At 32.8% G+C, this 13,323-nt stretch overlaps 2 protein-coding genes across 3 annotated transcripts; both read right to left on the bottom strand.

Moving 5' to 3' along the window:
- Positions 1 to 2,278: 2,278 nt before the first annotated feature.
- On the bottom strand, positions 2,279 to 6,308 carry LOC7491348 (DNA-directed RNA polymerase II subunit RPB7). The gene is made up of 6 exons (XM_002298876.4): positions 6,011 to 6,308; positions 5,527 to 5,692; positions 5,371 to 5,421; positions 4,530 to 4,595; positions 4,370 to 4,438; positions 2,279 to 2,693 (listed from the first exon to the last, which is right to left on the bottom strand). The coding sequence occupies exons 1-6, from the start codon at positions 6,124 to 6,126 to the stop codon at positions 2,631 to 2,633; spliced, it is 531 nt and encodes a 176-aa protein (XP_002298912.1). The 5' UTR covers positions 6,127 to 6,308; the 3' UTR covers positions 2,279 to 2,630.
- Positions 6,309 to 7,209: 901 nt separating this feature from the next.
- Positions 7,210 to 10,316, bottom strand: LOC7459110 (protein PARTING DANCERS). 2 transcript variants are annotated; one of them, XM_002298875.3, is made up of 8 exons: positions 10,184 to 10,316; positions 9,453 to 9,589; positions 9,270 to 9,358; positions 9,101 to 9,196; positions 8,919 to 9,013; positions 8,797 to 8,837; positions 8,599 to 8,682; positions 7,210 to 7,647 (listed from the first exon to the last, which is right to left on the bottom strand). In XM_002298875.3, the coding sequence occupies exons 1-8, from the start codon at positions 10,239 to 10,241 to the stop codon at positions 7,498 to 7,500; spliced, it is 750 nt and encodes a 249-aa protein (XP_002298911.2). In that variant the 5' UTR covers positions 10,242 to 10,316; the 3' UTR covers positions 7,210 to 7,497. The 2 variants fall into 2 exon arrangements, with proteins under 2 accessions (XP_002298911.2, XP_024438739.1); XM_024582971.2 differs by having other exon boundaries at positions 9,453 to 9,580.
- Between the last annotated feature and the right edge of the window lie 3,007 nt (positions 10,317 to 13,323).

Here is a 13,323-nt window from a genome sequence, read left to right as displayed (position 1 = left end):
AAAATATTCCACATATTCTCAAATAGTATTGATTGTAAAATACTTATGCAAAGTGAAATGAAATTTGAAAAAAGTTTCAAATCTTATTGAAAAAATCAATGACTATAGTATTGAAAATAACATGATTTGACAGAGCAAACATCCTTCATTTTATAATGTCTATATCAGAAATTTTTTTATGAAGGGATAATAATTACACTGAGAAACTATTTACTGAAAAGTTAAGTCAAACCACTTGTGATTTTTTTAATATTTGGGGGATCATGATACGTTACTAGATGATGCACTTGATTTTTAAATATAAAATCAATCAATTATTGAATTATTAATAAATTAAATTATTTAATCTATTTAATCACATTCTATTTAGGCTATAGTTTATATTTGGGCCAACTTGTTATGAATCTAATAAGTCATACACATTAAAAATCATTGGTCATAAATTAAACTGAGATAACTAATTAAGTGTGACTTAATTGCAAGTAAGTTTTAGAAATTGAAGAATAAGATGTAATTAATACAGAGAATTACTATTCTAGACATATAAAAACCAAGTAAGGACTTAATTGAATAAATTTCTAAAATTATCTTGAAATAATATATGTGATATTATTCAGGGGACAAAGTGATATTTTGACATTTAAAGGTTATTAAGTTTTTCCATAAATAAAATGTTATGCATCATATTATTTGTAAGCTAACATATTATATACACTCCACTTGTACAAATAGACATAGTAGAGGAAAAAAAATTAGACTAAGGCATAACAATTTTTCTTTCCTAAAAGATTTTTAAGAGAATTCTTACTGATAATTCGTCGTGTGAATTTTTTGTTTGTAATAACCACCCTCTTAACCCAAACTAAAAAAAAAACTTTGCCATCACCCTCTTAACACCCATATCTTCAATAACAGCAAACCAATCATCTTCATCATAATTTTTTTTTGACAACCTGTTCAGTAGTAATTTTGCTATTAGGTCTTGCATAAAAGTGCAAGGTTTAAGATTTTAAGTAATGAGTGTGAGTCTTTACTTTGGTTAGAGAGGGAGGTGACATTGGAGGAGGTTCAGGAGATAGTGTGGAGTTGTGAAGTCTACAAGACTCTAGGATGAACTTAACTTTAATTTCTATAAAAAGACATGGCCATTTATTGGAGATGAGATTTTTTTTGCTGGTTTAGAAATTTTAAAAAACTAGCAGGATTTTTAAAGGATTTAGTAATGCATAAAGGATTTTGTTTTGCTGGTTTTTTCAAATCAAGAACTAAAAGATAAACAAAAAGGTAGTTTTGATCCTCAACAAAAATAAAAAAAACTAAAGGGACCAAAACTAAACCAAAAAACACACAAATCTAAGCAAAGAATATCTTGAAAAACCTCTGTTTTAGATACAATGTCAAATTAGGTACTTGTATTCTCATTTTTTTTCAAGCAACATAAATAATATTTTCTTTCAAAATTAATCATAAATCAAATGTCTAGGTATTGATAAACAAATTAAAATAACTTATGAGGTTCAAATTAAAAAAAAAAGTACAAGGATTAAAAAAAATGACTAAAATAAAAAATCTATAATAGACCAAAAAAACCCTACAATATTGTTCTAGCCCAGTGTTTTATTAATGTCATATATTAGTGATGATAATGAGTATTCATAGGTCAAATTTTTTATTTATTAATTATCAAATTAGATATTTATGAACCACTCATCAAGTTTTGGATATTCATTATCTATTATTATTAATTATTTAATAAAAAATAAAATTATATATATATATATGAGTTTTATGTTAATATTAAGATAGGTATATATTATAATCTATTAAAAAAATCTAAATAACATATAAATATATCTATATAGTTAAGGGAGGTTTTAAATCAAATTTAAGGCATGTTTAAGAATGTGGTTACAGTTATTTTATAAAGTGTTTTTCATGTTAAAATATATCAAAATAATATATATTTTTTTAAATTATTTTTAAAATTAATATATCAAAACGATTCAAAAAATATATAAAAAATTAATTTTTAACAAAAAAAAATAATTTTTTTGAAAACACGGGTTAGCCCGTGTTTCCAAACAGGCTCTTAATAATATTCCAACCCTATTTCATTTTTTCATAAAATAAAATAACTAAACGTCCATCAAGTTTTAAATTATCATTTTAGGTGCCTATGAGTTGTTATTGTAATTGTAATATTCGTCAACTTTCCTTGCTCCAACGCTGCAAGAGAAGCACAAGAATGGAAGAACCAGAGCACTAACTTTGAATTGGATAGAGGTAACGCTTCTTTCTTCTAAATCCCTTTATGAATTTAACTTTTGGAAGCTAATAAATTTTACATCTGACAATTTAATCCATTATTACAGTGATTGTTGAGGATTTTGCTTCCTCTCTCCTTACCAGTGCCTTTTCAACCCAAATTAAAATCAGTCTTCCAAGATTATACATTTTTTTTTTATCATTAATGGGAAATGACATTCATTTAAAGTGAAACAAAACATCAAGTGCAATGCCATTTTAAGTTACAGCTGAGAATAATTATCACCTTCACACTATTATCACCAAGCAATGAAGTGCAGATGCTGCCCAAGCAAATCCTATGTGCTAAGATTCTTGCTGACATCCTAAGCATTTGCAGGATCATTTATAACTCCCAAGAAATCATCCTTTATGGTGCCAATGCAGAACTGCAAGAAAAGGATAGTGGCAGCATTAGATGAGCAATCACAGCAGAAAAGTTTCAAAAGTTGACCACCGCAAACAACATTCTAGAAAGTTCAAGATTTTTCAAGCTCTCAGACGTCAAAACTCTCCCAACTATGTTCCTTTAAAATATTAAACAACCCAATTATCATATTTCCAAAATTATCTAAACAATATTCATTAACATCTAGATCACATTTGTCCAGAGCAACATCGTCACTAAAACTAGAATATTCCCCAGGAGAATGGCAAACGGCTGCCAACTGCAACAGAAGAGCACTCAATCCATTTAAATCAAAATGCACATGGAATATTTCTACATCTGGTGAAGGTAGCATTCAGGGAAAATGTTGATTCTTCAAACAAAGTAAAGCAGATATGCTTTCTGTTCCGATGTCAAGTGCTTAGTTCAATAATTTCATTTTTAGAACATGCATTTACTGACAAGAGGTGATGTTACAATGGCACACTCTCATTCCCTTTTTCAGATATATACAATATGCACCATTACAAGCCCCAGCCAAAAGCTCTCCCATTTTACCGTTGACTGATTCTCAGAAGTAATCACTCCTAGTACAAAAGATAATGTTTTTTTTCTTGTGGATACAAGGCTTCCGATAGTCCTTTCAGAGTTCACACTTCACCATAATACCCAACACCCCTATTGAACAATCCCTGGTGAAAAGAAACAGAACACAAGCAAAACACACTTGTACACCTCCACTTAAAAAATATACTACATTACCTATAGCTTATAGCTTATAGCTTATAAAAGCATATTGTTTATCTAAAGAATTAAAGTAAGTTTACAAGGATACTGCAGAATTATCACCTATAGCTAGAACACCAAAAGATGGTTATTAATAAGAAGACATCATTTAGTTTCACAGTTTAGATGACTGACTTTATAACTCTAAGTTCTTATTACTTGCAATTCTCACTCATGAATATCTATTAGTCAGATTTCATTGACAGAGGAATATAGAACTATAAAGCGGAGTTGGAATGAGCTGGCAAGTTCATGAAAATAAAATTCTTATCACATTTATAAAAGATAAAACTCAAAAATCTTACAAAGAAATTCATAAAATTTGAACTGGCAGTTTTTCTTTAATGGTTTGGGCCCAATTTCTCTTTCTGAAAATTTGGACCTATTTAATGGTTGTAGAAATGTAGCACGAGAGACTATTAAGATAAACCCAGACACACACACAGAGGGAGAGTCCCTTCTTCAGCTACTTCAGTTTCCATTCTAAATCTTAACCAAGAGTAGTTTTTGCGGTTCACCAAATCCCTAGCACTGCCCTTGGTTACTATTTGCCTTGATCACAAGAACCAATTCAGAAGGTGCCCACAATCCCCCCACCCCGGGTGAGAAGCGCAGACACACTAACAAAACCTAAATCTTGTGATGATTGTTGTCATTAACCACTGGATCGGAGGTAGGTTCAATTTTAATATCAAGACAAAAAAAGGGTAGAAATCTGGAACTTTATGTGACAGCAACACTCCATATTTCTTTAATGATTTTGTCACTAAAGAATATGTATCCTGTAATGGCTAATATGCAAACAGAAATGGTATTGAAGCTATGGCTGAAAAGAAGAAATAACCATTGTAAGTTAGCAAAGAGCAAACAGAAGAGGTTTAAAGCACATACAATTTCTGTGGCATCAACACGCGTTCCGATGATCTTCAATCGCACTTCACTATCCTTTTGAATCTTAACCTGGAAGAAGTTCAAGATATTGATTTGAGCTTTGTTATGTAGATAATAAAAGCTAAACTTCTTTAAATAATTAGCTGAAATTATAGCATACCGATCCATCTGAAGTTGTATAGTTTGGCATATCTCCAGTCTGGAACTCCATATCATCCGGTATCAACTGAAACACAAAATGAGAAGGCAAGTTCATAAGTAGGGAGATGGGGACTACAACCACAGTTCACAAATGTATATGCATTAGATATACAGGGATGCAAGAAAATACACAGGCTTGAAAGAAAACCAAACATAAATAAGCAAGATGGAAAAGCTTACAGCATAATAGAAGTTTGCTATCATGCAATTAGAATATGTATCAACAAAGCAAGATAAAAAAAATAAGTGACAACCAAAAAGCAGCTTTGTTTCAAAATGTCAACTTTTAGCAATACTTCAATTTTTCATGAAAACATCCGTTCTGCTTATCACATGAAGTGCAAAAGAAAAGAATTCTAGAATTTAGTCTACGGTGAGGGACAGATCAGAAAGCAGAATACCAAAGACAATATTCCATAACTAAATATTGTCTTCCATCCCAATTCTTCAACCAAACATGATCTTTGATTACTAAGCAAATGGAACGTAAGGATTTGGAAAAGACAAATCCCATGTTTCTCTCATTTTGGCTTCCAAAAGAACAATGAGCTATAGTCAACTGGGCCAGACAGTGACCATGGATAACAAGATGGTAGTTTCAATTTTCTTCCGTCCAAAGAACAAAAGCGCATGCATTCTACATCCAATTATTGATGTGGATATACAATTGGTACAGTGAAAATAACAGATGGAGAACATATAGAATATATTAAGCAAACAAAGCAATAACAGAAAGCAATGGTTAAAACCCTTGCAAACTTTAAAGAGGTATCAAAATCAAATAAAAATGTAAAACTTACATGGTTTGAAACAAAGATTTGAACTGGCCCCGCTTCAGCAAAAAATCCCATCTGTAAAAATCGGAGTATATTTAGATATTTTCTACAGCACAGTAATCCACAAGAGGTTGAAAATATGATCCCCGAAAAACTTGCTGGTAAGAGAGAAACATATACCTTATTTACCATGGTAACAACAGCTTCTAGAATTTCTCCCTTAAATGGCCTAAACACGACACATTGGTACTTGACTGGAAACGTCACGAATCCAGTCCCATCTCGGATCAATCCTTTCCCGATGTTTTCAATGCCTGTTATTGCCACCACAAATCCATGTCGACCACTGCAAGAGTGCAGAGAATTTTTTTTATAATGGTATTAAAGATGCAATTTTTTTTCACTGACCTTTTTTTTTTGGGTGCTCTTTGTTTCATGGGTCACCAAATATACAGGCAATTAAATTCATCATGAACTTAAATTCCCTTCTTTTTTTTGTCTTTTCAAAAACCCACTCTCAGTATCAAGTCTTACGAGGTTTTTATCATCAAAACGATCCTAACAATAATAAAGAAAAAACCCTAACTTTGGTTCAACTCCAATTGCAGTGGATAAATTGAAAGAAAATCAAGAAAAGAAAGCATAATGTTGAAAAGAAACATGCCTGCAAGTGCCCTCGACATCTTTCATGAGCTTGGAGACAATATTCTCGCGGAGGTTGCGCCCAAAGAAGCGAGGGTGCAATTGCATGTTCCTCTCCAACACTATGTGGAAAAACATCCTTCTCTTCTCTTCTTTACTACTTTTTACTTCCGCTTTTATCACTGGAGCTGAGCTGAGCTAACCGTAGGAAGGCTGGAGAAGACAAAGACTGGTCCTTCTCAGAGTAGGAGCGTCGATAGAGAGAAGAGAGATTTATAAACACGAGAGAAGGTGCCTCCTCCGGCGGCGTCGTTTGCAAGTTCTCTCTTCTGTTTTAACTTATGAGGGCCTGCAGCGCTCGGCCCAGTCACACGCGGGCCTGGCGCCACTTTTTTTTAAAAAAACAAATATTCTCTCTTTATTTCCTTAAACAAATTATTTACCTTTCATTAAATAATATTATGAAAATTATTCATGATATACATATTAATTTAAAAAACTTAAATGTTATATTAGATGTTAACAGACTAAAATCAAATCAAGTGTATAAATTAAACTAATTTTACGGTATTATTTTTTGTAACCTTTTTTAAATAAATTCCAAAAATGATTGAAATATCGTAATAAAATATAAATTTTTTACTTTAATAATAGAAAAAATATATATAATTAGTTTTTATTCTAAAGTATAATGCATATAATTAAGAAAATATTTTATTAAACAAATAGCTAAAAAACTATAAATTACTATACAAGTTCAAATAGTTAAAATATCTAATTATTTATTTATTTATTTATTTTCTGGGGGGACTATTTTGATATGCCTTCAAAAGCGTGTTTGAGAATGTAATTGCGGTTATTTTTCAAAGTGTTTTTCACTTAAAAATATATTAAAATAATATTTTTTTTATTTTTTAAAAATCATCTTTAACATCAACGCATTAAAATAATCTAAAAACACTAAAAAATATTAATTTAAAAAATATAAAAAAAAATTTAATTTTTTCAAAATTATTTTTAAAACACAAAAATAAATAAACAGCTAGCATAAGAGAATCTCCTACTGAAATTTTAATGCTGAATGTCTTCTCTTTCCTTTACTTTCAGTGCAATTGATGGTGTGCCTCCAAAAACTTCCACAATTTGAAAAGCTATACCCAGGTGGGAATTATAAGAGCATGAGAAAGAACAGTAAAAGAAACCACGGTAGCAAACTAGCAGTAGAGGAAGCTCCATGCATTGATTCATTCAGCAACAGCAAGATCATTCATATTCTCTCAAAGCAATAAAATGCTGCAGACTCTTGATAAACCATGGTCGAACATCAGAAAGCTTTCACTTTTCTATCAATCAATGATCTCAATTGAACTACTTGATTTTTATAGCTTTATCGTATATGCAATAGTATTTTATATTTTTAGTCAAAGTTTACTGATCCAAGGAAATCGGATGCTAAAGGTGAAAATTACTGACTCTAGAGTTTGTTCGAGTTAAAAACTGATTCTTCTATCAATTGATTTTTGGACCTAGGTAAAATTTTGGATCTCTGAAGAACTTAGTGACCGTCTCGGCGTTGTCAGCTGAAAGATCTGTGTTCTCTAGAATATATCCCTTGGATGCCTTGGCAATCGCTTCAATCGAACCAATAGCCTGATTGAGCTGAAAATAGAAGAAAGAGGTGTTAACTGAAAAGGGTTTGCCTCCCAGAACTTCAACCATGACAACAAAACTCAACTTAACAGTCAGCAGTTTCTCAATGTGTATCTTTTACAAGGACAATTTGCAAGGAAAAAAATAACCTTATCAGGGAGCTTTTATGAATGAAAATGCCATTAACCGGAAAACCAACTAAGATGGGAGCAAGTTTAATCCTACAAAACTGTAAAGCAGCTCAAAGGATTGCTTAGAGACTTGTCACATCGAAGAAGAAAAGAAAAGGCTATACAAACTTCGACCACAACACTAAATTACTTCACTGCAGTCCCCGACTACACCACACGGTGCAGTATACCTGGGATTTAGCTAAAGCACTGTCTAGGATTTTAGTTTTATGCTATCTAAGATTGACAAGAAACAATCATATCCTTAAGAACTTCAGCAGACTGGTCCTTATCATCATGGTTTCTCCTATTTGTTCCTTCCAAATATAATAGATATATGAGCACCAGGAAAGTCTAAGAACAGCAAAGAGGAAAAGACATTAAATATATACCAGGGAGATTTTAAATGTGAAGTACATTAGACTTTTCTGGATCTTTGATTTTGTTAATGATCATTCCAAGGGAATGGCATATTGATAATTCACAGATCAAAAACACAAATATGAAATGGTACTGCCTAAAGACACGTAGATGGGCTTCTGATTTCTTCCATGCTACAATAATTTGTTGTTCGAAGCAACATTAATACTCTCATGTAAATGAGAATTTTGTAAACAATGTACTTGGGAACACTTCAAATAACAAAATACTATGAGGAGCAGGCTAGAACTAAACTTATGCCTGGCAGAAACTGTGAGGACCTGATAAGGAAGAAAACACAGATGCAGTAATACTATTAAAAAGAATTATAAGGAATCTTAAAGTAATTGGCTGGAAAGTATGAATTTACAGCATTTGCGTCATGGTTATCAATGCCCGGTATGGATGTCACCACTCTAAGAAAATTGCCCATCCCTTGCACCGATTGCTTCCTCTTCAGATGCAAGTAAAAAAATGTTGCAGCACCAAATAAAGTGAGCAAATCGTCTTGAACAGTAGGATCTTTAGCTAGTACTTGCAATCAAGAAAATAACTTACACAAACTAACCTCAGCTTTCAATTTTGACAGGGCATCCTGCCGTTTGCATGCTGCAGCTTATAAATTAAAATTTAATGAAACAGTACTTGCAAGTAAGCTTGAAATTCATCTTTAGCAAAATGAGAACTTACTCCCACGAGAATGAGCTATCTTAACAATCTTTTCAAATCCCATCTCCAAGTCTTGAACTGGCACAAATGTTGGCTTGCCAAGCTCCATTCCATATCTTAACATTATCCAAGCAAGTATAAAGTTCTTTATAATCAAAATCAGAATTCAATGGCATCAACATAAATATTAGCTTCACACTCACTTGAAGTAAGAGTGAACAAAGGAGTCATTTTGCTCCTTGATAGGGAGGGAGACAACAACATAAAGATTTGCAAACTGCCCCTTCAGCTTCTTAACTCTGCATTCAGACAACAGATCATGATAATGTTAAAACATTGCAAGAAGCTATAAGAAACAAGTTTCTAGCATACCTGCTGAAGATTGGCTCACAGTTTTGACAATCCCAGTTGGTCACAAAGATAAAAGCTACAGACAAACCCCCACAGTTAAAAATGCAGTCCTACATATGATGAATAAAGCGATGAGTTTACATATTTATTATGTGTGCCGGTGCATGTAAATCTAGAAAAAAGGTTAAGAAAGGCAAGTATTACTGGCGCAATTGGAACAAAGTTAAGGCGGAAAGAATTTGCACTTAGGAAGGATGCGATGAAGTTGATGAAAGACGGGTGTTGTTCATCTCTCCATTTGGTGTTCATCATACAAACTCCAGCACTACTACCTGCATTTACTTCAATAAAAAAAAAACGATACAACAATACCATTTCAAAACTCATTAAGATATACCTTAAGAAAATGGTAATGCTACTCTATAATTGAATGAACGTGTGCAAATTAAGAGCTAATATATCCATGAAAATCAAGTGTGTGGAAGTAATTCTGAAAGATTTATGAAATTAATGAACAGTTCAATACGTGAATAACTCAACAATAATAATATGACTCAAGCAATCAAAAGTGATCGGTGTTGAGTTTTTCTAATGTTTTCTCAGCAACCAAGCAAGAGGTATGGCTCTCATTACTTGCCAGAGAAAGTCTATGAAAGGTACCAGGATTTATGAAACTTGATCTCAAGAAACCTAAACAAAAAAGTTAAGAAGAAAAATGAGAAGATTCAAAACATTCAGTTTCCTCCACTTTCTCAGCAACCAAACAAATTAAGGGTGAACACTTTGATTTATTTACAGAAATTAGATGTTAAGAAATGTAAAATAAAAATCAAACAACGGAGAAAGAGCAATATAACATGAAAAGATCAAAGATTTGAGGGAGCCATTAAACAGAAAATCGAAGGATGAGTAAGCAGGGAATCGAAAAAGGAAACCTGAGTTTGATGGGATTTGAGGAGTTGGATATCTGTAACTGGAATTCAAATTCGACATTTTCAAACCCTCGCGCGCTCGAGAGTGAGAGAATTGTGTGGGATTGGAGAGAAGCGGGAAGGACCACAGCTTTTGTACTTGCAATATTATTTAAAAAAGAATAACCAGTTATCGACATCGATGTCTTTTTTTCTTTCAAAATATATAAATAAATAACTTCCCATTTTCTAAAGTTAAGCAATGGAGCTTTAAGTTATTTTACCAATCATTTATTTTAAACTTTCAGTAGTTTTTTTTTAAGGCCCCGTTTGTTTGCAGGAAAGTGAATTCCTTTGGGAAAGTGAATTCCGGGAAAAGTGAATTCCGGGAAAGTATTTTCCAATGTTTGGTAGTGTTATGGAAAATAAACTGGAAAACACTTTCCAGTGTTTGGTTATGTTATGGAAAATGAACTGGAAAATAATTTAATAATGAATTAATTTTTTTTTCAAGTTTATCTAATATATATAAAATATTTAATCACTTACAATAAAAAAAAATGAAATCTAAAAAGTATAATGATAATTTTTTTTATTATATCCTATATTCATACATAAGCTTATGAAATATTTCTACAAAAAGCCTATTAATATATTTTTTTCAATTATAAAAGCTTAAAATAAGTTTTTTTTTTCATATGAAGAAAGCCAAATTAGTTTTCTACAAAAAATTATGCTGAAAGAAGCGGACAATAATTCTCTATTTTTCCTGTTATATTCATTCCTCATTTTCCCTGTTATAACCGGTTTGTATAATTTTCCAATTGGACTGTTCCATTCCCCTCTCATTCCCCGTGTTATTCATTACACATTTTTCCTTCAACAATTCACTGTTCCCATTCCTCTCCCAATCCCCTCCCCTCTCGGTCCCAGTTCCCCCAATTCCCCTGCTCCCATCCCCCCCCAACAATTTCACTGTTCTCATTCCCCTCCCAATGGAAGGCAACCATTTTCTTCTTCCCCACAGCAGTGGGCAGAGACCCACGGTCTCCTGTCCCTCTTCCTTCCCCTGGAAGACAAGCCACCACCTTCCCCCACTTTTGGCCTTGGGGACCAAAACCAGAGAAACCCCTGGCTGAAGGGGGTCCTGATTTTCAGTTTCTTCTCCCTTCAGCCGGGCAAGTCTTCCTCTCCCTCACTCAAAAAGCCAACACTCCCCCCACCGTCTCTGCTCACTCTTTGGCCAAAACACAGAAGGAACCCAAACAGCTCCCCCCACAAGGACTTCCCCTCTGCCTCTCTCCCTCTCGGCCGCTCCTTTTTCTCCAGCCAGAACCGCCGCTGGAACCTTTCCCCCCTCTGGCCTGATTTTTGTTTCTTCTTCCTCCCCTCGGATGTATTGATTTCCAGCCCCATCTCCGACCACTACACTTCTCTTCCATGTTAACAGAAATTGCCCCCCCTCCCCCCCCACTGTTTTGCCTCTCTCTGTCACAGCAATATCATCAACGACAACACTCTTGAGCTCAAAAAATCTGAGCCTGAAGCTCCATCTAAATCATTCCCCTTTATCTCGCTTGCCCTCTTCCCTTTTCCGCTCAAAATCAAACACCCACTTCCCTTCTCTCCTACCACGTAACAACAGCACTCACAACCAGAAATCCCAAATCCACACTCCAATAATGGCTTCTTTCATGCCCGAGCAAGCCAGAGCCCCTCCCGCTCTTCCCTTACCCGTTCCTCCTGTCACCAAGGCACGATTTTTTGATTCATTTTTTGATTTTCATACTCCTGTAATTGATTTTTCTTTTCTTTTCTTTTTTTGCTTGCTGTGTGATCTAATGCGATGTGCAGTTTAAGATTGGGCTGTGTCAGTTATCGGTGACGGCTGATAAAGAGAGGAATATTGCAGAAAGCAGAAAATGAACGGAAGGAAAGTGTTTTCCTTTCTTTAACAAAAGGAAAACACTTTCCTTTCGTAAAGTTACTTTTTTTAATTTGACTGGAATTCAGTTTCCTTTGACCATTTTCTTATATTGCTGCCAAACATGGGAAAAGCAGGAAAGTGAATTCCAGGAATTCACTTTCCTGCAATCAAACACGGCCTAAAGCAAAGAAGTGAAAGCTAGAAAAGTAGCCCCGTGACAAGTTTACACGAAGTCATTTAAAAGTATGCTAATAATTATGTTTTAAAATATATATTTTTTGTTTGAAAATATATTAAAATAATATTATTTTATTTTAAAAAAATATATTTTTTATATCAACACATCAAAACGGTTTAAAAATATTAAAAAAATTAATTTTAAATAAAAATAATTTTAAAATTTATTCAACCCCTATTTAGAAGTTAAAATCTAATGCCAAACAAGGTGCTCAGTGATTTAATAATTTTATTATAATCACGTTTCAAAATATAATGAAATTTAAAAAAATATAATATAATTTATATCCTTAATGTATACTGAATTTAAATTCTTAAATACTATCGAATTTTTATATAAATATTATTGAAGAGAATGAAAGGCCTCAATGGGAATTAGTATTTATTTATTTAGGAATTTCAGTATTATACGATTATTCTAAATTCTATTATTTAATAGTTTAATTAGGATTTTATTTTTATTATTTAATCAAGACTTGTTAGGTTTTTCTGTTATATCTGGTTTGATGCATCAAAATAACAAAGCAGACATCCACAAAGCTTTGTTCAATACGGAGTTGTTCTCCCTTGTACTGCTCTCTTTTGTTGTTTTTTTGAAAAATAAAAAAGGTAAATATTATTAATAAAGTTAACAAGAAAACAACTTTTTATTATTATTATTATTATTATTATTATTAACGTGGGTGTCTTGACCAGTTTATGTATACCTCGACTAATTTCACAGATCTTGAAGTTCACGATCATGTAAGCCTCCAGTGACCATCATATTAACAACCACAGGGCTCGAACCTGAGATTACAGAGGGAGTAAACCTCTTAGTCCTAAATTCTTACCACTAGATCACCTACTAGATAGTTAGAAAACAACTTTTAACATTACACGTGTGAAATATTTACAATTTGGTTTTTTATATGTTTTTTTATATATTTTTTTGTATCATTATAAATAACTTGGGTTGGGTTAATTTGACCGATAAAAACCCATTGAATATAAACAATGG

Source organism: Populus trichocarpa, chromosome 1, assembly GCF_000002775.5.
Source record: "Populus trichocarpa isolate Nisqually-1 chromosome 1, P.trichocarpa_v4.1, whole genome shotgun sequence".
Lineage (NCBI taxonomy): Eukaryota > Viridiplantae > Streptophyta > Magnoliopsida > Malpighiales > Salicaceae > Populus > Populus trichocarpa.
The sequence above is the reverse complement of the archived record's forward strand: the minus strand, read 5'-3'. Positions and strand labels throughout refer to the sequence as shown.

Bases quoted from the DNA above. Each gene is read 5' to 3' on its own strand.
- LOC7459110 (XM_002298875.3), bottom strand. From the start codon at position 10,241: ATGTCGAATTTGAATTCCAGTTACAGATATCCAACTCCTCAAATCCCA. The intron at 9,590-10,183 runs GTTTCCTTTTTC...TTTTTATTGAAG, and splicing joins TCAAATCCCATCAAACTCAG to TAAATGCAGGTAGTAGTGCT. The intron at 8,838-8,918 runs GTAAGTTCTCAT...TATAAGCTGCAG, and splicing joins GATAGCTCATTCTCGTGGGA to CATGCAAACGGCAGGATGCC.
- LOC7491348 (XM_002298876.4), bottom strand. From the start codon at position 6,126: ATGTTTTTCCACATAGTGTTGGAGAGGAACATGCAATTGCACCCTCGC. The intron at 5,422-5,526 runs GTATATGTTTCT...CGATTTTTACAG, and splicing joins TTGTTACCATGGTAAATAAG to ATGGGATTTTTTGCTGAAGC. The intron at 4,596-5,370 runs GTAAGTTTTACA...TTTGTGTTTCAG, and splicing joins AAATCTTTGTTTCAAACCAT to TTGATACCGGATGATATGGA.